Consider the following 20925-nt stretch of genomic DNA (forward strand, 5'->3'; position numbering starts at 1 on the left):
GTTATGCATTAGCATCGAATAGCCCCCGTGATATGCAACTTTTCAGGGAAGTCAGGAACCAATATACTGAGTCAGTTAGGAAAGCTAAGGATAGCTTTTTCAAACAGAAATTTGCCTCCTGTAGTACTAACTCCAAAAAGGTTTTGGGACACTAAAGTTAATGGAGAATAAGAGCACCTCCTCCCAGCTGCCCACTGCACTGAGGCTAGGAAACACTGTCACCACCGATAAATCCACGATAATCGATAGTTTCAATAAGCATTTCTCTACGGCTGGCCATGCTTTCCACCTGGCTACCCTTACCTCGGCCAACATCTCAGCACCCCCTGCAGAAACTTTCCCAAGCCTCACCCTGCTTCTCCTTCACCCAAATCCAGACGGCTGATGTTCTGAAAGAGCTGCAAAATCTGGACCCTACAAATCAGCCGGGCTAGACAATCTGGACCCTCTCTTTCTAAAATTATCTGCAGAAATTGTTGCAACCCCTATTACTAGCCTATTCAATCTCTCTTTCGTATCGTCTGAGATCCCCAAAGATTGGAAAGCTGCTGCGATCATCCCCCTCTTCAAAGGGGGTAACACTCTAGACTCAAACTGTTATAGACCTATAACTATCCTACCCTGCCTTTCTAAGGTCTTTGAAAGCCAAGTCAACAAACAGATCACCGACCATTTCGAATCCCACCGTACCTTCTCCACTATGCAATTTGGTTTCCGAGCTGGTCACGGGTGCACCGCAGCCATGCTCAAGGTCCTAAATTATATCATAACCGGCATCGATAAATGACAATACTGTGCAGCCGTCTTCATCGACCTGGCCAAGGCTTTCGACTCTGTCAATCACCACATTCTTATCGGCAGACTCAACAGCCTTGGCATCTCAAATGACTGTCTAGCCTGGTTCACCAACTACTTCTCAGATAAAGTTCAGTGTGTCAAATCGGAGGGCCTGTTGTCCAGACCTCTGGCAGTCTCTATGGGTGTGCCACAGGGTTCAATTCTCGGGTTGACTCTCTTCTCTGTTTACATCAATGATGTTGCTCTTGCTGCTGGTGATTCTCTGATCCACCTCTACGCAGACGACACCATTCAGTATACATCTGGCCCTTCTTTGGACACTGTGCTAACAAACCTCCAAATGAGCTTCAATGCCATACAACTCTCCTTCCGTGGCCTCCAACTGCTCTTAAATGCAAGTAAAACTAAATGCATGCTCTTCAACCGATCGCTGCCTGCACCTGCCCGTCCGTCCAGCATCACTACTCTGGACGGTTCTGACTTAGAATACATGGACAACTACAAATACCTGGGTGTCTGGTTAGACTGTAAACTCTCCTTCCAGACTCACATCAAACATCTCCAATCCAAAATTAAATCTAGAATCGGCGTCCTATTTTGCAACAAAGCCTCCTTCACTCATGCTGCCAAACATACCCTCGTAAAACTGACTATCCTACTGATCCTTGAGTTCGGCGATGTCATTTACAAAATAGCCTCCAACACGCTACTCAACAAACTGGATGCAGTCTAACACAGTGCCATCTGTTTTGTCACCAAAGCCCCATATACTACCCACCAATGCGACCTGTATGCTCTCGTTGTCTGGCCCTCACTACATATTCGTCGCCAAACCCACTGGCTACAAGTTATCTATAAGTCTTTGCTTGGTAAAGCCCCGCCTTATCTCAGCTCACTGGTCACCATAGCAACACCCACCCGTAGCACGCTCTCCAGCAGGTATATTTCACTGGTCATACCCAAAGCCAACACTCCCTTTGGCCGCCTTTCCTTCCAGTTCTCTGCTGCCAATGACTGGAACGAATTGCAAAAATCACTGAAGCTGGAGTCTTATATCTCCCTCTCTATCTTTAAGCATCAGCAGTCAGAGCAGCTTACCGATCACTGTACCTGTACACAGCCCATCTGTAAATAGCCCGCCCAACTACCTCATCCCCATATTATTACTTACCCTCTTGCTCTTTTGCACCCCAGTATCTCTACTTGCACATCATCATCTGCACATCTATCACTCTAGTGTTAATGCTAATTATTTATTTTTGCATTCTCTACGGCCTATTTATTGCCTTACCTCTCTAACTCTTCTACATTTGCACACACTGTACATAGATTTTTCTATTGTGTTAATGACTGTACGTTTGTTTATGTGTAACTCTGTGTTGTTGTTTTTGTTGCACTGCTTTGCTTTATCTTGGCCAGGTCGCAGTTGTAAATGAGAACTTGTTCTCAACTGGCCTACCTTGTTAAATAAAAGTGAAATAAAATAAAAAATAAAATAAAAAATAGGCTTTTCTGTTTCAATATAACTTCATGGAAATAATGCTTTTTTGAAAGCATACGGTTTCTAATCTACCAGCCCTTATCCTAAGAAAACCTGGCTACAGTTCTCTTGTGACCAGCGTTGGGACTCCTTACATTTAACAAAAGTAATCTTGTAACACTATCATTTTGCATAGAAAGTAATCTATTACTTGTTATATTACCTTTTTTTAATGCTGTCCATTCAGCATGGAGCTAGTCTATAGACCTACCTAGGCTATCAGCATGGGGCTAGTCTATAGACCTACCTAGGCTATCAGCATGGGGCTAGTCTATAGACCTACCTAGACTATCAGCATGGGGCTAGTCTATAGACCTACCTAGGCTATCAGCATGGGGCTAGTCTATAGACCTACCTAGGCTATCAGCATGGAGCTAGTCTATAGGCCTACCTAGGCTATCAGCATGGGGCTAGTCTATAGACCTACCTAGGCTATCAGCATGGGGATAGTCTATAGACCTACCTAGGCTATCAGCATGGAGCTAGTCTATAGACCTACCTAGGCTATCAGCATGGAGCTAGTCTATAGACCTACCTAGGCTATCAGCATGGGGATAGTCTATAGACCTACCTAGGCTATCAGCATGGAGCTAGTCTATAGACATACCTAGGCTATCAGCATGGAGCTGGTCTATAGACCTACCTAGGCTATCAGCATGGGGATAGTCTATAGACCTACCTAGGCTATCAGCATGGAGCTAGTCTATAGACCTACCTAGGCTATCAGCATGGAGCTAGTCTATAGACCTACCTAGACTATCAGCATGGAGCTAGTCTATAGAGGGAGGTATAGTTGGAGAGGAGGAGGAGGGAGGAGGTATAGTTGGAGAGGAGGAGGAGGGAGGTATAGTTGGAGAGGAGGAAGAGGGAGGTATAGTTGGAGAGGAGGAAGAGGGAGGTATAGTTGGAGAGGAGGAAGAGGGAGGTATAGTTGGAGAGGAGGAAGAGGGAGGTATAGTTGGAGAGGAGGAAGAGGGAGGTATAGTTGGAGAGGAGGAGGAGGGAGGTATAGTTGGAGAGGAGGAAGAGGGAGGTATAGTTGGAGAGGAGGAGGAGGGAAGTATAGTTGGAGAGGAGGAGGAAGAGGGAGGTATAGTTGGAGAGGAGGAAGAGGGAGGTATAGTTGGAGAGGAGGAGGAGGGAGGTATAGTTGGAGAGGAGGAGGAGGGAGGTATAGTTGGAGAGGAGGAAGAGGGAGGTATAGTTGGAGAGGGGGAGGAGGGAGGTATAGTTGGAGAGGAGGAGGAGGGAGGTATAGTTGGAGAGGAGGAGGAGGGAGGTATAGTTGGAGAGGAGGAGGAAGAGGAGGGAGGTATAGTTGGAGAGGGGGAGGAGGGAGGTATAGTTGGAGAGGAGGAGGAGGGAGGTATAGTTGGAGAGGAGGAGGAAGAGGGAGGTATAGTTGGAGAGGAGGAGGGAGGTATAGTTGGAGAGGAGGAGGAGGGAGGTATAGTTGGAGAGGGGGAGGAGGAGGGAGGTATAGTTGGAGAGGAGGAGGAGGAGGGAGGTATAGTTGGAGAGGAGGAGGAGGGAGGTATAGTTGGAGAGGAGGAGGAGGGAGGTATAGTTGGAGAGGAGGAAGAGGAGGGAGGTATAGTTGGAGAGGGGGAGGAGGGAGGTATAGTTGGAGAGGAGGAGGAGGGAAATATAGTTGGAGAGGAGGAGGAGGGAGGTATAGTTGGAGAGGAGGAAGAGGGAGGTATAGTTGGAGAGGGGGAGGAGGAGGGAGGTATAGTTGGAGAGGGGGAGGAGGGAGGTATAGTTGGAGAGGAGGAAGAGGGAGGTATAGTTGGAGAGGAGGAAGAGGAGGGAGGTATAGTTGGAGAGGAGGAAGAGGGAGGTATAGTTGGAGAGGAGGAAGAGGGAGGTATAGTTGGAGAGGAGGAAGAGGAGGGAGGTATAGTTGGAGAGGAGGAGGAGGGAGGTATAGTTGGAGAGGAGGAAGAGGAGGGAGGTATAGTTGGAGAGGGGGAGGAGGGAGGTATAGTTGGAGAGGAGGAAGAGGGAGGTATAGTTGGAGAGGAGGAGGAGGGAGGTATAGTTGGAGAGGGGGAGGAGGGAGGTATAGTTGGAGAGGAGGAGGAGGGAGGTATAGTTGGAGAGGGGAGGAGGGAGGTATAGTTGGAGAGGAGGAGGAGGGAGGTATAGTTGGAGAGGAGGAAGAGGGAGGTATAGTTGGAGAGGGGGGAGGAGGGAGGTATAGTTGGAGAGGAGGAGGAGGGAGGTATAGTTGGAGAGGGGGAGGAGGGAGGTATAGTTGGAGAGGAGGAGGAGGAGGGAGGTATAGTTGGAGAGGGGGAGGAGGAGGGAGGTATAGTTGGAGAGGAGGAGGAGGGAGGTATAGTTGGAGAGGGGGAGGAGGGAGGTATAGTTGGAGAGGAGGAGGAGGAGGGAGGTATAGTTGGAGAGGGGGAGGAGGGAGGTATAGTTGGAGAGGAGGAGGAGGAGGGAGGTATAGTTGGAGAGGAGGAAGAGGAGGGAGGTATAGTTGGAGAGGGGGAGGAGGGAGGTATAGTTGGAGAGGAGGAAGAGGGAGGTATAGTTGGAGAGGGGGAGGAGGGAGGTATAGTTGGAGAGGAGGAAGAGGGAGGTATAGTTGGAGAGGAGGAAGAGGGAGGTATAGTTGGAGAGGAGGAGGAGGGAGGTATAGTTGGAGAGGAGGAGGAGGGAGGTATAGTTGGAGAGGAGGAAGAGGGAGGTATAGTTGGAGAGGAGGAGGAGGGAGGTATAGTTGGAGAGGGGGAGGAGGGAGGTATAGTTGGAGAGGAGGAGGAGGGAGGTATAGTTGGAGAGGAGGAGGAGGGAAATATAGTTGGAGAGGAGGAGGAAGAGGGAGGTATAGTTGGAGAGGAGGAAGAGGGAGGTATAGTTGGAGGGGGAGGAGGGAGGTATAGTTGGAGAGGAGGAAGAGGAGGGAGGTATAGTTGGAGAGGGGGAGGAGGGAGGTATAGTTGGAGAGGAGGAAGAGGGAGGTATAGTTGGAGAGGGGGAGGAGGGAGGTATAGTTGGAGAGGGGGAGGAGGGAGGTATAGTTGGAGAGGAGGAAGAGGGAGGTATAGTTGGAGAGGAGGAGGAGGGAGGTATAGTTGGAGAGGGGGAGGAGGGAGGTATAGTTGGAGAGGAGGAAGAGGGAGGTATAGTTGGAGAGGAGGAGGAGGGAAATATAGTTGGAGAGGAGGAGGAAGAGGGAGGTATAGTTGGAGAGGAGGAAGAGGGAGGTATAGTTGGAGAGGAGGAGGAGGGAAGTATAGTTGGAGAGGAGGAGGAAGAGGGAGGTATAGTTGGAGAGGAGGAGGAGGGAGGTATAGTTGGAGAGGAGGAAGAGGAGGGAGGTATAGTTGGAGAGGAGGAGGAAGAGGGAGGTATAGTTGGAGAGGGGGAGGAGGAGGGAGGTATAGTTGGAGAGGAGGAAGAGGAGGGAGGTATAGTTGGAGAGGAGGAGGAGGGAAGTATAGTTGGAGAGGAGGAGGAGGGAGGTATAGTTGGAGAGGAGGAAGAGGGAGGTATAGTTGGAGAGGAGGAAGAGGGAGGTATAGTTGGAGAGGAGGAAGAGGGAGGTATAGTTGGAGAGGAGGAAGAGGGAGGTATAGTTGGAGAGGAGGAGGAGGAGGGAGGTATAGTTGGAGAGGAGGAAGAGGGAGGTATAGTTGGAGAGGAAGAGGAGGGAGGTATAGTTGGAGAGGAGGAGGAGGGAAGTATAGTTGGAGAGGAGGAAGAGGGAGGTATAGTTGGAGAGGAGGAGGAGGGAGGTATAGTTGGAGAGGAGGAGGAGGGAGGTATAGTTGGAGAGGAGGAGGAGGGAGGTATAGTTGGAGAGGAGGAGGAGGGAAGTATAGTTGGAGAGGAGGAAGAGGGAGGTATAGTTGGAGAGGAGGAGGAGGAGGGAGGTATAGTTGGAGAGGAGGAGGAGGGAGGTATAGTTGGAGAGGAGGAGGAAGAGGGAGGTATAGTTGGAGAGGAGGAGGAGGGAGGTATAGTTGGAGAGGAGGAAGAGGGAGGTATAGTTGGAGAGGAGGAGGAGGGAGGTATAGTTGGAGAGGAGGGAGGAGGAGGGAGGTATAGTTGGAGAGGAGGAGGAGGAGGGAGGTATAGTTGGAGAGGAGGAAGAGGGAGGTATAGTTGGAGAGGAGGAAGAGGGAGGTATAGTTGGAGAGGAGGAGGAGGGAGGTATAGTTGGAGAGGAGGAGGAAGAGGGAGGTATAGTTGGAGAGGAGGAAGAGGAGGGAGGTATAGTTGGAGAGGAGGAAGAGGAGGGAGGTATAGTTGGAGAGGAGGAGGAAGAGGGAGGTATAGTTGGAGAGGAGGAAGAGGGAGGTATAGTTGGAGAGGAGGAGGAGGGAAATATAGTTGGAGAGGAGGAGGAAGAGGGAGGTATAGTTGGAGAGGAGGAGGAGGGAAGTATAGTTGGAGAGGAGGAAGAGGAGGGAGGTATAGTTGGAGAGGAGGAGGAAGAGGGAGGTATAGTTGGAGAGGAGGAAGAGGGAGGTATAGTGAATCTCACGGGATGTTGGAGAGATGGAGGGTGGCAGAGGGAGGGAAGATGTTCTGAAAGTTCTTGGATCCAGGCTTCTTGAAGCGGTGTAGCGGGGAGCCGCTGAAGTCTTTAGTGAGGCCCTGGTCTTCCTGTCCCTCCCTGGGCAGCTGGACCGTCTGGTGCTTAGAGATGGTCACTCTGATCACCTTACCGTGTAGCCGCTGGCCGTTCAGGTGGGACATAGCTGGGGGGGAGAAGAGACAGTCAGACACAGTACAGCCTCACACAGCTAGCTATGTATGTCTGCTGGCCATTTGCAGTAGATAACAGGACCAGGGAGAGGAGAAGGGGCCAGGTCAGAAAACTGTACAGACTGATCATTTACGACTGGTTTCCTGGACAAATTAAGACCTCGACTAAAAAGCCCTTTCAATGGAGATTCTCTTTTTTAGTCCAGGACCAGGTAAACCAGGTAAACCAGGTAAACCAGGTAAACCAGGTAAACCAGGTAAACTAGGTAAACCAGCCCTTAGTGATTTACCAAAAGAAAACGCTGTCTAATTCGTTATTCTGAACATTTTATAGAGATATAATAAATTATCATAATATGTTATGATATCCTATTTTCACAGGCGTTTGTGTGTTTATCTGTTCTGTTCTCTCAGTATAGCAGTGGGATCTGTTCTCTCAGTATAGCAGTGGGATCTGTTCTCTCAGTATAGCAGTGGGATCTGTTCTCTCAGTATAACAGTGGGATCTGTTCTCTCAGTATAACAGTGGGATCTGTTCTCTCAGTATAGCAGTGGGATCTGTTCTCTCAGTATAGCAGTGGGATCTGTTCTGTTCTCTCAGTATAACAGTGGGATCTGTTCTGTTCTCTCAGTATAGCAGTGGGATCTGTTCTCTCAGTATAGCAGTGGGATCTGTTCTCTCAGTATAACAGTGGGATCTGTTCTCTCAGTATAACAGTGGGATCTGTTCTCTCAGTATAGCAGTGGGATCTGTTCTCTCAGTATAGCAGTGGGATCTGTTCTCTCAGTATAACAGTGGGATCTGTTCTCTCAGTATAACAGTGGGATCTGTTCTCTCAGTATAACAGTGGGATCTGTTCTGTTCTCTCAGTATAGCAGTGGGATCTGTTCTCTCAGTATAACAGTGGGATCTGTTCTCTCAGTATAGCAGTGGGATCTGTTCTCTCAGTATAGCAGTGGGATCTGTTCTGTTCTCTCAGTATAACAGTGGGATCTGTTCTGTTCTCTCAGTATAGCAGTGGGATCTGTTCTCTCAGTATAGCAGTGGGATCTGTTCTGTTCTCTCAGTATAACAGTGGGATCTGTTCTGTTCTCTCAGTATAGCAGTGGGATCTGTTCTCTCAGTATAGCAGTGGGATCTGTTCTCTCAGTATAACAGTGGGATCTGTTCTCTCAGTATAACAGTGGGATCTGTTCTCTCAGTATAGCAGTGGGATCTGTTCTCTCAGTATAGCAGTGGGATCTGTTCTCTCAGTATAACAGTGGGATCTGTTCTCTCAGTATAACAGTGGGATCTGTTCTCTCAGTATAACAGTGGGATCTGTTCTGTTCTCTCAGTATAGCAGTGGGATCTGTTCTCTCAGTATAACAGTGGGATCTGTTCTCTCAGTATAGCAGTGGGATCTGTTCTCTCAGTATAGCAGTGGGATCTGTTCTGTTCTCTCAGTATAACAGTGGGATCTGTTCTGTTCTCTCAGTATAGCAGTGGGATCTGTTCTGTTCTCTCAGTATAACAGTGGGATCTGTTCTGTTCTCTCAGTATAGCAGTGGGATCTGTTCTCTCAGTATAACAGTGGGATCTGTTCTCTCAGTATAACAGTGGGATCTGTTCTCTCAGTATAGCAGTGGGATCTGTTCTCTCAGTATAACAGTGGGATCTGTTCTCTCAGTATAACAGTGGGATCTGTTCTCTCAGTATAACAGTGGGATCTGTTCTGTTCTCTCAGTATAGCAGTGGGATCTGTTCTCTCAGTATAACAGTGGGATCTGTTCTCTCAGTATAACAGTGGGATCTGTTCTGTTCTCTCAGTATAACAGTGGGATCTGTTCTCTCAGTATAACAGTGGGATCTGTTCTCTCAGTATAGCAGTGGGATCTGTTCTCTCAGTATAGCAGTGGGATCTGTTCTCTCAGTATAACAGTGGGATCTGTTCTCTCAGTATTAAAACAGTGGGATCTGTTCTCTCAGTATAACAGTGGGATCTGTTCTCTCAGTATAACAGTGGGATCTGTTCTCTCAGTATTAAAACAGTGGGATCTGTTCTGTTCTCTCAGTATAGCAGTGGGATCTGTTCTCTCAGTATAGCAGTGGGATCTGTTCTCTCAGTATAACAGTGGGATCTGTTCTCTCAGTATAGCAGTGGGATCTGTTCTCTCAGTATAGCAGTGGGATCTGTTCTCTCACCAAGCTGTGCCTGAGTAGCGTCGGCCATCTGGATTAAGGCGTTCTCTTTCTTGTTGAACAGAATCTTGACCCGATGCACATCACCATACACCCCTAGAGAGAGAGAGAGAGGGGAGGAGGGAAGGAGGGAGAGATAGGGGGGAGGGAGAGATAGAGAGGGGCAGAGAGGGGGAGGAGGGGGGAAGGAGAGATAGGGGAGGAGGGGGAAGGAGAGATAGAAGGGGAGGAGGGGGAGGGAGGGAGAGATAGAGAGAGAGAGGGGCAGAGAGGGGGAGGAGGGGGAAGGAGAGATAGGGGAGGAGGGGGGAAGGAGAGATAGAAGGGGAGGAGGGGAGGGAGGGAGAGATAGAGAGAGAGAGGGGCAGAGAGGGGGAGGAGGGGGAAGGAGAGATAGGGGAGGAGGGGAGAGAGGGAGAGATAGGGGGAGGGAGAGATAGAAGGGGGCAGAGAGAGAGAGAGAGAGAGAGAGAGGGAGGAGTGGGAGGGGAGGGGGAGGAGGGAGGGAGAGATAGAGAGAGGGGGGGGAGGGAGAGATAGGGGGAGGGAGAGATAGAAGGGGGCAGAGAGAGAGAGAGGGGAGGAGTGGGGGGAGGAGGGGGAGGGAGAGATAGATAGAAGGGGGCAGAGAGAGGGGGAGGAGGGGGAAGGAGAGATAGGGGAGGAGGGGGAGGGAGAGAGAGATAGAAGGGGGCAGAGAGTGGGGGAGGAGGGGGAGGGAGAGAGAGATAGAAGGGGGGCAGAGAGTGGGGGAGGAGGGGGAGGGAGAGAGAGATAGAAGGGGGGCAGAGAGAGGGGGGAGGAGGGGGAAGGAGAGATAGAAGGGGGCAGAGAGAGGGGGGAGGAGGGGGAAGGAGAGATAAAAGGGGGCAGAGAGAGGGGGGGAGGAGGGGGAAGGAGAGATAAAATGGGGCAGAGAGAGGGGGAGGAGGGGGGAGGGAGATAGAGATAGAAGGGGGCAGAGAGAGGGGGGAGGAGGGGGAGGGAGATAGAGATAGAAGGGGGGCAGAGAGAGGGGGGAGGAGGGGGGAGGGAGATAGAGATAGAAGGGGGGCAGAGAGAGGGGGGAGGAGGGGGGAGGGAGATAGAGATAGAAGGGGGGCAGAGAGAGGGGGGAGGAGGGGGGAGGGAGATAGAGATAGAAGGGGGGCAGAGAGAGATGGGGGGAGGGTAGAGAGGTGTGTGGACATACAGTACATTACTTCTCTGCATTGTTTAGTCCCGTGTGTTAAAGGGAGATAGAGGTGTGTGTGTGTATGTGTGTGTTTATATGCATTGACTGACAGAACAGAGAGGATTCCGGATGAGTGGTTGGACAGGAAGTATCCTTATCAGCCAATCACAGATTACCGTGGTTACTGTTAGTCACGGTAACCACGGTAGCCACACACGCAGGCTATGCAGTGCCTAACAACCAAAGCCATTACTACATTTGTCCCATTTCAATGCTTGTCTTTATGAAATCTAATAAATATATTTCAGCCAATAATAAATCCAAGCCTCCTTACCAAACAGGATGAACAGTTCGTGTGGTGATATGCTCTGCAGGGAGGAAGAGGAAGAAGCATGAGGAAGTCAGTCAGCTGGTCAAGTTAAGACCGTTCTGGTGTGGTATGATATACATTGTTTTGTAATTAAATTGGCTCAGTAGCCAACCAAGCCTGTTTCCTTCCTTGTCTCATATTGATGCCATCATCAGACGTAGCCACCCACCCAGCCAGCCAGGCAGGCAGCCAGACACCAGGCCAGCCAGCCAGGCAGCAGTAGCTCAGCCAGGCAGCAGTAGCTCAGCCAGCCAGCCAGGCAGCAGTAGCTCAGCCAGCCAGCAGTAGCTCAGCCAGCCAGCAGTAGCTCAGCCAGGCAGCAGTAGCTCAGCCAGCCAGCCAGCAGTAGCTCAGCCAGGCAGCAGTAGCTCAGCCAGCCAGCCGGCCAGGCAGCAGTAGCTCAGCCAGCCAGCAGTAGCTCAGCCAGGCAGCAGTAGCTCAGCCAGCCAGCCAGCCAGGCAGCAGTAGCTCAGCCAGCCAGCAGTAGCTCAGCCAGCCAGCAGTAGCTCAGCCAGGCAGCCAGGCAGCAGTAGCTCAGCCCTAATGCTGCTTATCTGAAGAATCCAATAAGACCCAGCAGAATTCTATTCAACACGTTAAGTCCCTTATGGCCCCCCATTCCCTATGTAGTGCACTACTTTAGACCCAAAACCCATTGTGCCTTGGTAAAAAGTAGTAAACTATGTAGGGAATAGGGGGGCCATTAGGGACGAAGAGGATAGAGGGGATATTTACGGGGTGACACTCACATCGGGGTTGAGGTTGGAGACGAGGAGAACAGAGTGAACGGCGGTGGGCGCCATGCCGTGCAGGGTCATCCGTCCCGAGACGAGGGGTCCCATTCCTGCCATCGTGTGCATGGATAGACCTGGGGGCACACACAAGAACAGGTCAAAGGGCGGGCCTACTAGAGAAGGGGGAGGACTCAGGGTAAGTAGGAGGAGGGAGGGGAGGAGGGAGGGCCCAGGGTCAGTAGGAGGAGGGCCCATGGTCAGTAGGAGGAGGGAGGGCCCAGGGTCAGAAGGAGGAGGGCCCATGGTCAGTAGGAGGAGGGAGGGCCCAGGGTCAGAAGGAGGAGGGTTGGGAGGAGGGAGAGCCCAGGGTCAGTAGGAGGAGGGAGGAGGGCTCAGGGTCAGAAGGAGGAGGGAGGAGGGCCCAGGGTCAGAAGGAGGAGGGAGGAGGGCCCAGGGTCAGTAGGAGGAGGGAGGAGGGCCCAGGGTCAGTAGGAGGAGGGAGGAGGGCCCAGGGTCAGTAGGAGGAGGGAGGGGAGGAGGGAGGGCCCAGGGTCAGTAGGAGGAGGGAGGGGAGGAGGGAGGGCCCAGGGTCAGTAGGAGAAGGGAGGAGAGCCCAGGGTCAGTAGGAGGAGGGAGGGGAGGAGGGAGGGCCCAGGGTCAGTAGGAGGAGGGAGTGGAGGAGGGAGGGCCCAGGGTCAGTAGGAGGAGGGCCCAGGGTCAGAAGGAGGAGGGTTGGGAGGAGGGAGAGCCCAGGGTCAGTAGGAGGAGGGAGGAGGGCCCAGGGTCAGAAGGAGGAGGGAGGAGGGCCCAGGGTCAGAAGGAGGAGGGAGGGGAGGAGGGAGGGCCCAGGGTCAGTAGGAGGAGGGAGGGGAGGAGGGAGGGCCCAGGGTCAGTAGGAGAAGGGAGGAGAGCCCAGGGTCAGTAGGAGGAGGGAGGGGAGGAGGGAGGGCCCAGGGTCAGTAGGAGGAGGGAGGGGAGGAGGGAGGGCCCAGGGTCAGTAGGAGAAGGGAGGGGAGGAGGGAGGGCCCAGGGTCAGTAGGAGGAGGGAGTGGAGGAGGGAGGGCCCAGGGTCAGTAGGAGGAGGGCCCAGGGTCAGAAGGAGGAGGGTTGGGAGGAGGGAGAGCCCAGGGTCAGTAGGAGGAGGGAGGAGGGCCCAGGGTCAGAAGGAGGAGGGAGGAGGGCCCAGGGTCAGTAGGAGGAGGGAGGGGAGGGAGGAGGGCCCAGGGTCAGAAGGAGGAGGGCCCAGGGTCAGTAGGAGGAGGGAGGAGGGCCCAGGGTAAGTAGGAGGAGGGCCCAGGGTCAGTAGGAGGAGGGAGGAGGGCCCAGGGTCAGTAGGAGGAGGGAGGGGAGGGAGGAGGGCCCAGGGTCAGAAGGAGGAGGGAGGGGAGGAGGGAGGGCCCAGGGTAAGTAGGAGGAGGGCCCAGGGTCAGTAGGAGGAGGGAGGAGGGCCCAGGGTCAGCAGGAGGAGGGAGGAGGGCCCAGGGTCAGTAGGAGGAGTGTGATAGTGGGGTGATACCTACCTATATAGGGGGTATGGGGCTAGAGGAGGGTGGTAGTAGGGTGATACCTACCTATATAGGGGGTATGGGGCTGGAGGAGGGTAACCTACCTATATAGGGGTATGGGGCTGGAGGAGGGTGGTAGTGGGGTGTACCTACCTATATAGGGGGTATGGGGCTGGAGGAGGGTAACCTACCTATATAGGGGGTATGGGGCTGGAGGAGGGTGGTAGTGGGGTGTACCTACCTATAGGGGTATGGGGCTGGAGGAGGGTAACCTACCTATATAGGGGGTATGGGGCTGGAGGAGGGTAACCTACCTATATAGGGGTATGGGGCTGGAGGAGGGTAACCTACCTATAGGGGGTATGGGGCTGGAGGAGGGTGGTAGTGGGGTGTACCTACCTATATAGGGGGTATGGGGCTGGAGGAGGGTGGTAGTAGGGTGATACCTACCTATATAGGGGGTATGGGGCTGGAGGAGGGTGGTAGTGGGGTGTACCTACCTATATAGGGGGTATGGGGCTGGAGGAGGGTGGTAGTAGGGTGATACCTACCTATATAGGGGGTATGGGGCTGGAGGAGTGTGATAGTGGGGTGGTACCTACCTATATAGGGGGTATGGGGCTGGAGGAGGGTAACCTACCTATATAGGGGGTATGGGGCTGGAGGAGGTTGTACCTACCTATATAGGGGGTATGGGGCTAGAGGAGGGTGGTAGTGGGGTGGTACCTACCTATATAGGGGGTATGGGGCTGGAGGAGGGTGGTAGTAGGGTGGTACCTACCTATATAGGGGGTATGGGGCTAGAGGAGGGTGAGAGTGGGGTGGTACCTACCTATATAGGGGGTATGGGGCTAGAGGAGGGTGATAGTGGGGTGATACCTACCTATATAGGGGGTATGGGGCTGGAGGAGGGTGGTAGTAGGGTGGTACCTACCTATATAGGGGGTATGGGGCTGGAGGAGTGTGATAGTGGGGTGGTACCTACCTATATAGGGGGTATGGGGCTGGAGGAGGGTGGTAGTGGGGTGGTACCTACCTGCTTGGGAGAATCCGATAGTGGGGCAAAAACCTGCTGCCCCAGCGTAAGGCGAAGAGATGATACCTGGAGCACCTGGAAACACAAATCAATCAATCAATGAATCAAGTGTGTATTATAAAGCCCTTTTAGCCCACCGTAAACCCCAAAGAGCAAGCACATCACAAGTGAGAGCACAGTCGAAAAACTCCTTCGACCACACAAAGATATATATAGGGGAGAGTGGGGTAAAAACTCCTTAGACCACACAAAGATATATATAGGGGAGAGTGGGGTAAAAACTCCTTCGACCACACAAAGATATATAGGGGAGAGTGGGGTAAAAACTCCTTAGACCACACAAAGATATATAGGGGAGAGTGGGGTAAAAACTCCTTAGACCACACAAAGATATATATAGGGGAGAGTGGGGTAAAAACTCCTTAGACCACACAAAGATATATATAGGGGAGAGTGGGGTAAAAACTCCTTCGACCACACAAAGATATATAGGGGAGAGTGGGGTAAAAACTCCTTAGACCACACAAAGACATATAGGGGAGAGTGGGGTAAAAACTCCTTAGACCACACAAAGATATATAGGGGAGAGTGGGGTAAAAACTCCTTAGACCACACAAAGATATATAGGGGAGAGTGGGGTAAAAACTCATTCGACCACACAAAGATATATATAGGGGAGAGTGGGGTAAAAACTCCTTAGACCACACAAAGATATATAGGGGAGAGTGGGGTAAAAACTCCTTAGACCACACAAAGATATATAGGGGAGAGTGGGGTAAAAACTCCTTAGACCAGACAAAGATATATAGGGGAGAGTGGGGTAAAAACTCCTTAGACCACACAAAGATATATAGGGGAGAGTGGGGTAAAAACTCCTTAGACCACACAAAGATATATAGGGGAGAGTGGGGTAAAAACTCCTTAGACCACACAAAGATATATAGGGGAGAGTGGGGTAAAAACTCCTTAGACCAGACAAAGATATATAGGGGAGAGTGGGGTAAAAACTCCTTAGACCACACAAAGATATATATAGGGGAGAGTGGGGTAAAAACTCCTTAGACCACACAAAGATATATATAGGGGAGAGAGGGGTAAAAACTCCTTAGACCACACAAAGATATATAGGGGAGAGTGGGGTAAAAACTCCTTAGACCACACAAAGATATATAGGGGAGAGTGGGGTAAAAACTCCTTAGACCACACAAAGATATATAGGGGAGAGTGGGGTAAAAACTCCTTAGACCACACAAAGATATATAGGGGAGAGTGGGGTAAAAACTCCTTAGATCACACAAAGATATATAGGGGAGAGTGGGGTAAAAACTCCTTAGACCACACAGAGACATATAGGGGAGAGTGGGGTAAAAACTCCTTAGACCACACAGAGACATATAGGGGAGAGTGGGGTAAAAACTCCTTAGACCACACAAAGATATATAGGGGAGAGTGGGGTAAAAACTCCTTAGACCACACAAAGATATATAGGGGAGAGTGGGGTAAAAACTCCTTAGACCACACAAAGATATATAGGGGAGAGTGGGGTAAAAACTCCTTAGACCACACAAAGATATATAGGGGAGAGTGGGGTAAAAACTCCTTAGACCACACAAAGACATATAGGGGAGAGTGGGGTAAAAACTCCTTAGACCACACAAAGATATATAGGGGAGAGTGGGGTAAAAACTCCTTAGACCACACAAAGATATATATAGGGGAGAGTGGGGTAAAAACTCCTTAGACCACACAAAGACATATAGGGGAGAGTGGGGTAAAAACTCCTTAGACCACACAAAGACATATAGGGGAGAGTGGGGTAAAAACTCCTTAGACCACACAAAGATATATATAGGGGAGAGTGGGGTAAAAACTCCTTAGACCACACAAAGACATATAGGGGAGAGTGGGGTAAAAACTCCTTAGACCACACAAAGATATATAGGGGAGAGTGGGGTAAAAACTCCTTAGACCACACAAAGATATATATAGGGGAGAGTGGGGTAAAAACTCCTTAGACCACACAAAGACATATAGGGGAGAGTGGGGTAAAAACTCCTTAGACCACACAAAGACATATAGGGGAGAGTGGGGTAAAAACTCCTTAGACCACACAAAGATATATAGGGGAGAGTGGGGTAAAAACTCCTTAGACCACACAAAGATATATAGGGGAGAGTGGGGTAAAAACTCCTTAGACCACACAAAGATATATATAGGGGAGAGTGGGGTAAAAACTCCTTAGACCACACAAAGATATATAGGGGAGAGTGGGGTAAAAACTCCTTAGACCACACAAAGATATATATGGGGAGAGTGGGGTAAAAACTCCTTAGACCACACAAAGATATATATAGGGGAGAGTGGGGTAAAAACTCCTTAGACCACACAAAGATATATATAGGGGAGAGTGGGGTAAAAACTCCTTAGACCACACAAAGATATATAGGGGAGAGTGGGGTAAAAACTCCTTAGACCACACAAAGATATATATAGGGGAGAGTGGGGTAAAAACTCCTTAGACCACACAAAGACATATAGGGGAGAGTGAGGTAAAAACTCCTTAGACCACACAAAGATATATAGGGGAGAGTGGGGTAAAAACTCCTTAGATCACACAAAGATATATAGGGGAGAGTGGGGTAAAAACTCCTTAGACCACACAAAGACATATAGGGGAGAGTGGGGTAAAAACTCCTTAGACCACACAAAGATATATATAGGGGAGAGTGGGGTAAAAACTCCTTAGACCACACAAAGATATATAGGGGAGAGTGGGGTAAAAACTCCTTAGACCACACAAAGATATATAGGGGAGAGTGGGGTAAAAACTCCTTAGACCACACAAAGATATATATAGGGGAGAGTGGGGTAAAAACTCCTTAGACCACACAAAGATATATATAGGGGAGAGTGGGGTAAAAACTCCTTAGACCACACAAAGATATATATAGGGGAGAGTGGGGTAAAAACTCCTTAGACCACACAAAGATATATAGGGGAGAGTGGGGTAAAAACTCCTTAGACCACACAAAGATATATAGGGGAGAGTGGGGTAAAAACTCCTTAGACCACACAAAGATATATAGGGGAGAGTGGGGTAAAAACTCCTTAGACCACACAAAGATATATAGGGGAGAGTGGGGTAAAAACTCCTTAGATCACACAAAGATATATAGGGGAGAGTGGGGTAAAAACTCCTTAGACCACACAGAGACATATAGGGGAGAGTGGGGTAAAAACTCCTTAGACCACACAGAGACATATAGGGGAGAGTGGGGTAAAAACTCCTTAGACCACACAAAGATATATAGGGGAGAGTGGGGTAAAAACTCCTTAGACCACACAAAGATATATAGGGGAGAGTGGGGTAAAAACTCCTTAGACCACACAAAGATATATAGGGGAGAGTGGGGTAAAAACTCCTTAGACCACACAAAGATATATAGGGGAGAGTGGGGTAAAAACTCCTTAGACCACACAAAGACATATAGGGGAGAGTGGGGTAAAAACTCCTTAGACCACACAAAGATATATAGGGGAGAGTGGGGTAAAAACTCCTTAGACCACACAAAGATATATAAGGGGAGAGTGGGGTAAAAACTCCTTAGACCACACAAAGACATATAGGGGAGAGTGGGGTAAAAACTCCTTAGACCACACAAAGACATATAGGGGAGAGTGGGGTAAAAACTCCTTAGACCACACAAAGATATATATAGGGGAGAGTGGGGTAAAAACTCCTTAGACCACACAAAGACATATAGGGGAGAGTGGGGTAAAAACTCCTTAGACCACACAAAGATATATAGGGGAGAGTGGGGTAAAAACTCCTTAGACCACACAAAGATATATATAGGGGAGAGTGGGGTAAAAACTCCTTAGACCACACAAAGACATATAGGGGAGAGTGGGGTAAAAACTCCTTAGACCACACAAAGACATATAGGGGAGAGTGGGGTAAAAACTCCTTAGACCACACAAAGATATATAGGGGAGAGTGGGGTAAAAACTCCTTAGACCACACAAAGATATATATAGGGGAGAGTGGGGTAAAAACTCCTTAGACCACACAAAGATATATATAGGGGAGAGTGGGGTAAAAACTCCTTAGACCACACAAAGATATATAGGGGAGAGTGGGGTAAAAACTCCTTAGACCACACAAAGATATATATAGGGGAGAGTGGGGTAAAAACTCCTTAGACCACACAAAGATATATATAGGGGAGAGTGGGGTAAAAACTCCTTAGACCACACAAAGATATATAGGGGAGAGTGGGGTAAAAACTCCTTAGACCACACAAAGATATATATAGGGGAGAGTGGGGTAAAAACTCCTTAGACCACACAAAGACATATAGGGGAGAGTGAGGTAAAAACTCCTTAGACCACACAAAGATATATAGGGGAGAGTGGGGTAAAAACTCCTTAGACCACACAAAGATATATAGGGGAGAGTGGGGTAAAAACTCCTTAGACCACACAAAGACATATAGGGGAGAGTGGGGTAAAAACTCCTTAGACCACACAAAGATATATAGGGGAGAGTGGGGTAAAAACTCCTTAGACCACACAAAGATATATAGGGGAGAGTGGGGTAAAAACTCCTTAGACCACACAAAGATATATAGGGGAGAGTGGGGTAAAAACTCTTTAGACCACACAAAGACATATAGGGGAGAGTGGGGTAAAAACTCCTTAGACCACACAAAGACATATAGGGGAGAGTGGGGTAAAAACTCCTTAGACCACACAAAGATATATAGGGGAGAGTGGGGTAAAAACTCCTTAGACCACACAAAGATATATAGGGGAGAGTGGGGTAAAAACTCCTTAGACCACACAAAGACATATAGGGGAGAGTGGGGTAAAAACTCCTTAGACCACACAAAGACATATAGGGGAGAGTGGGGTAAAAACTCCTTAGACCACACAAAGATATATAGGGGAGAGTGGGGTAAAAACTCCTTAGACCACACAAAGATATATATGGGGAGAGTGGGGTAAAAACTCCTTAGACCACACAAAGACATATAGGGGAGAGTGGGGTAAAAACTCCTTAGACCACACAAAGACATATAGGGGAGAGTGGGGTAAAAACTCCTTAGACCACACAAAGACATATAGGGGAGAGTGGGGTAAAAACTCCTTAGACCACACAAAGACATATAGGGGAGAGTGGGGTAAAAACTCCTTAGACCACACAAAGACATATAGGGGAGAGTGGGGTAAAAACTCCTTAGACCACACAAAGATATATAGGGGAGAGTGGGGTAAAAACTCCTTAGACCACACAAAGACATATAGGGGAGAGTGGGGTAAAAACTCCTTAGACCACACAAAGATATATAGGGGAGAGTGGGGTAAAAACTCCTTAGACCACACAAAGATATATAGGGGAGAGTGGGGTAAAAACTCCTTAGACCACACAAAGATATATAGGGAGAGTGGGGTAAAAACTCCTTAGACCACACAAAGATATATAGGGGAGAGTGGGGTAAAAACTCCTTAGACCACACAAAGACATATAGGGGAGAGTGGGGTAAAAACTCCTTAGACCACACAAAGACATATAGGGGAGAGTGGGGTAAAACTCCTTAGACCACACAAAGATATATAGGGGAGAGTGGGGTAAAAACTCCTTAGACCACACAAAGACATATAGGGGAGAGTGGGGTAAAAACTCCATAGACCACACAAAGACATATAGGGGAGAGTGGGGTAAAAACTCCTTAGACCACACAAAGACATATAGGGGAGAGTGGGGTAAAAACTCCTTAGACCACACAAAGACATATAGGGGAGAGTGGGGTAAAAACTCCTTAGACCACACAAAGATATATAGGGGAGAGTGGGGTAAAAACTCCTTAGACCACACAAAGACATATAGGGGAGAGTGGGGTAAAAACTCCTTAGACCACACAAAGACATATAGGGGAGAGTGGGGTAAAAACTCCTTAGACCACACAAAGACATATAGGGGAGAGTGGGGTAAAAACTCCTTAGACCACACAAAGACATATAGGGAGAGTGGGGTAAAAACTCCTTAGACCACACAAAGACATATAGGGGAGAGTGGGGTAAAAACTCCTTAGACCACACAAAGATATATAGGGGAGAGTGGGGTAAAAACTCCTTAGATCACACAAAGACATATAGGGGAGAGTGGGGTAAAAACTCCTTAGACCACACAAAGATATATAGGGGAGAGTGGGGTAAAAACTCCTTAGACCACACAAAGATATATATAGGGGAGAGTGGGGTAAAAACTCCTTAGACCACACAAAGACATATAGGGGAGAGTGGGGTAAAAACTCCTTAGATCAGACAAAGATATATAGGGGAGAGTGGGGTAAAAACTCCTTAGACCACACAAAGATATATATAGGGGAGAGTGGGGTAAAAACTCCTTAGACCACACAAAGACATATAGGGGAGAGTGGGGTAAAAACTCCTTAGACCACACAAAGACATATAGGGGAGAGTGGGGTAAAAACTCCTTAGACCACACAAAGATATATATAGGGGAGAGTGGGGTAAAAACTCCTTAGACCACACAAAGACATATATAGGGGAGAGTGGGGTAAAAACTCCTTAGATCAGACAAAGATATATAGGGGAGAGTGGGGTAAAAACTCCTTAGACCACACAAAGACATATAGGGGAGAGTGGGGTAAAAACTCCTTAGACCACACAAAGACATATAGGGGAGAGTGGGGTAAAAACTCCTTAGACCACACAAAGATATATATAGGGGAGAGTGGGGTAAAAACTCCTTAGACCACACAAAGACATATATAGGGGAGAGTGGGGTAAAAACTCCTTAGATCAGACAAAGATATATAGGGGAGAGTGGGGTAA

General features: G+C 49.3%; 1 protein-coding gene across 5 annotated transcripts in view; it reads right to left on the bottom strand.

The window, feature by feature from the left end:
* Positions 1 to 20925, bottom strand: part of LOC106572778 (polypyrimidine tract-binding protein 3) — a 121336-nt gene that overhangs the window by 1532 nt on the left and 98879 nt on the right. For all 5 annotated transcript variants that reach the window (XM_045694155.1, XM_045694149.1, XM_045694152.1 and 2 more), the window contains 5 exons: positions 14065 to 14139; positions 11539 to 11657; positions 10754 to 10787; positions 9249 to 9341; positions 6840 to 7056 (listed from right to left, as the gene is read on the bottom strand). In XM_045694155.1, coding sequence (XP_045550111.1) covers positions 6840 to 7056; positions 9249 to 9341; positions 10754 to 10787; positions 11539 to 11657; positions 14065 to 14139 — 538 coding nt within the window. The remainder of the gene's footprint in view (positions 1 to 6839; positions 7057 to 9248; positions 9342 to 10753; positions 10788 to 11538; positions 11658 to 14064; positions 14140 to 20925) is intronic.

Source organism: Salmo salar, chromosome ssa01, assembly GCF_905237065.1.
Source record: "Salmo salar chromosome ssa01, Ssal_v3.1, whole genome shotgun sequence".
Lineage (NCBI taxonomy): Eukaryota > Metazoa > Chordata > Actinopteri > Salmoniformes > Salmonidae > Salmo > Salmo salar.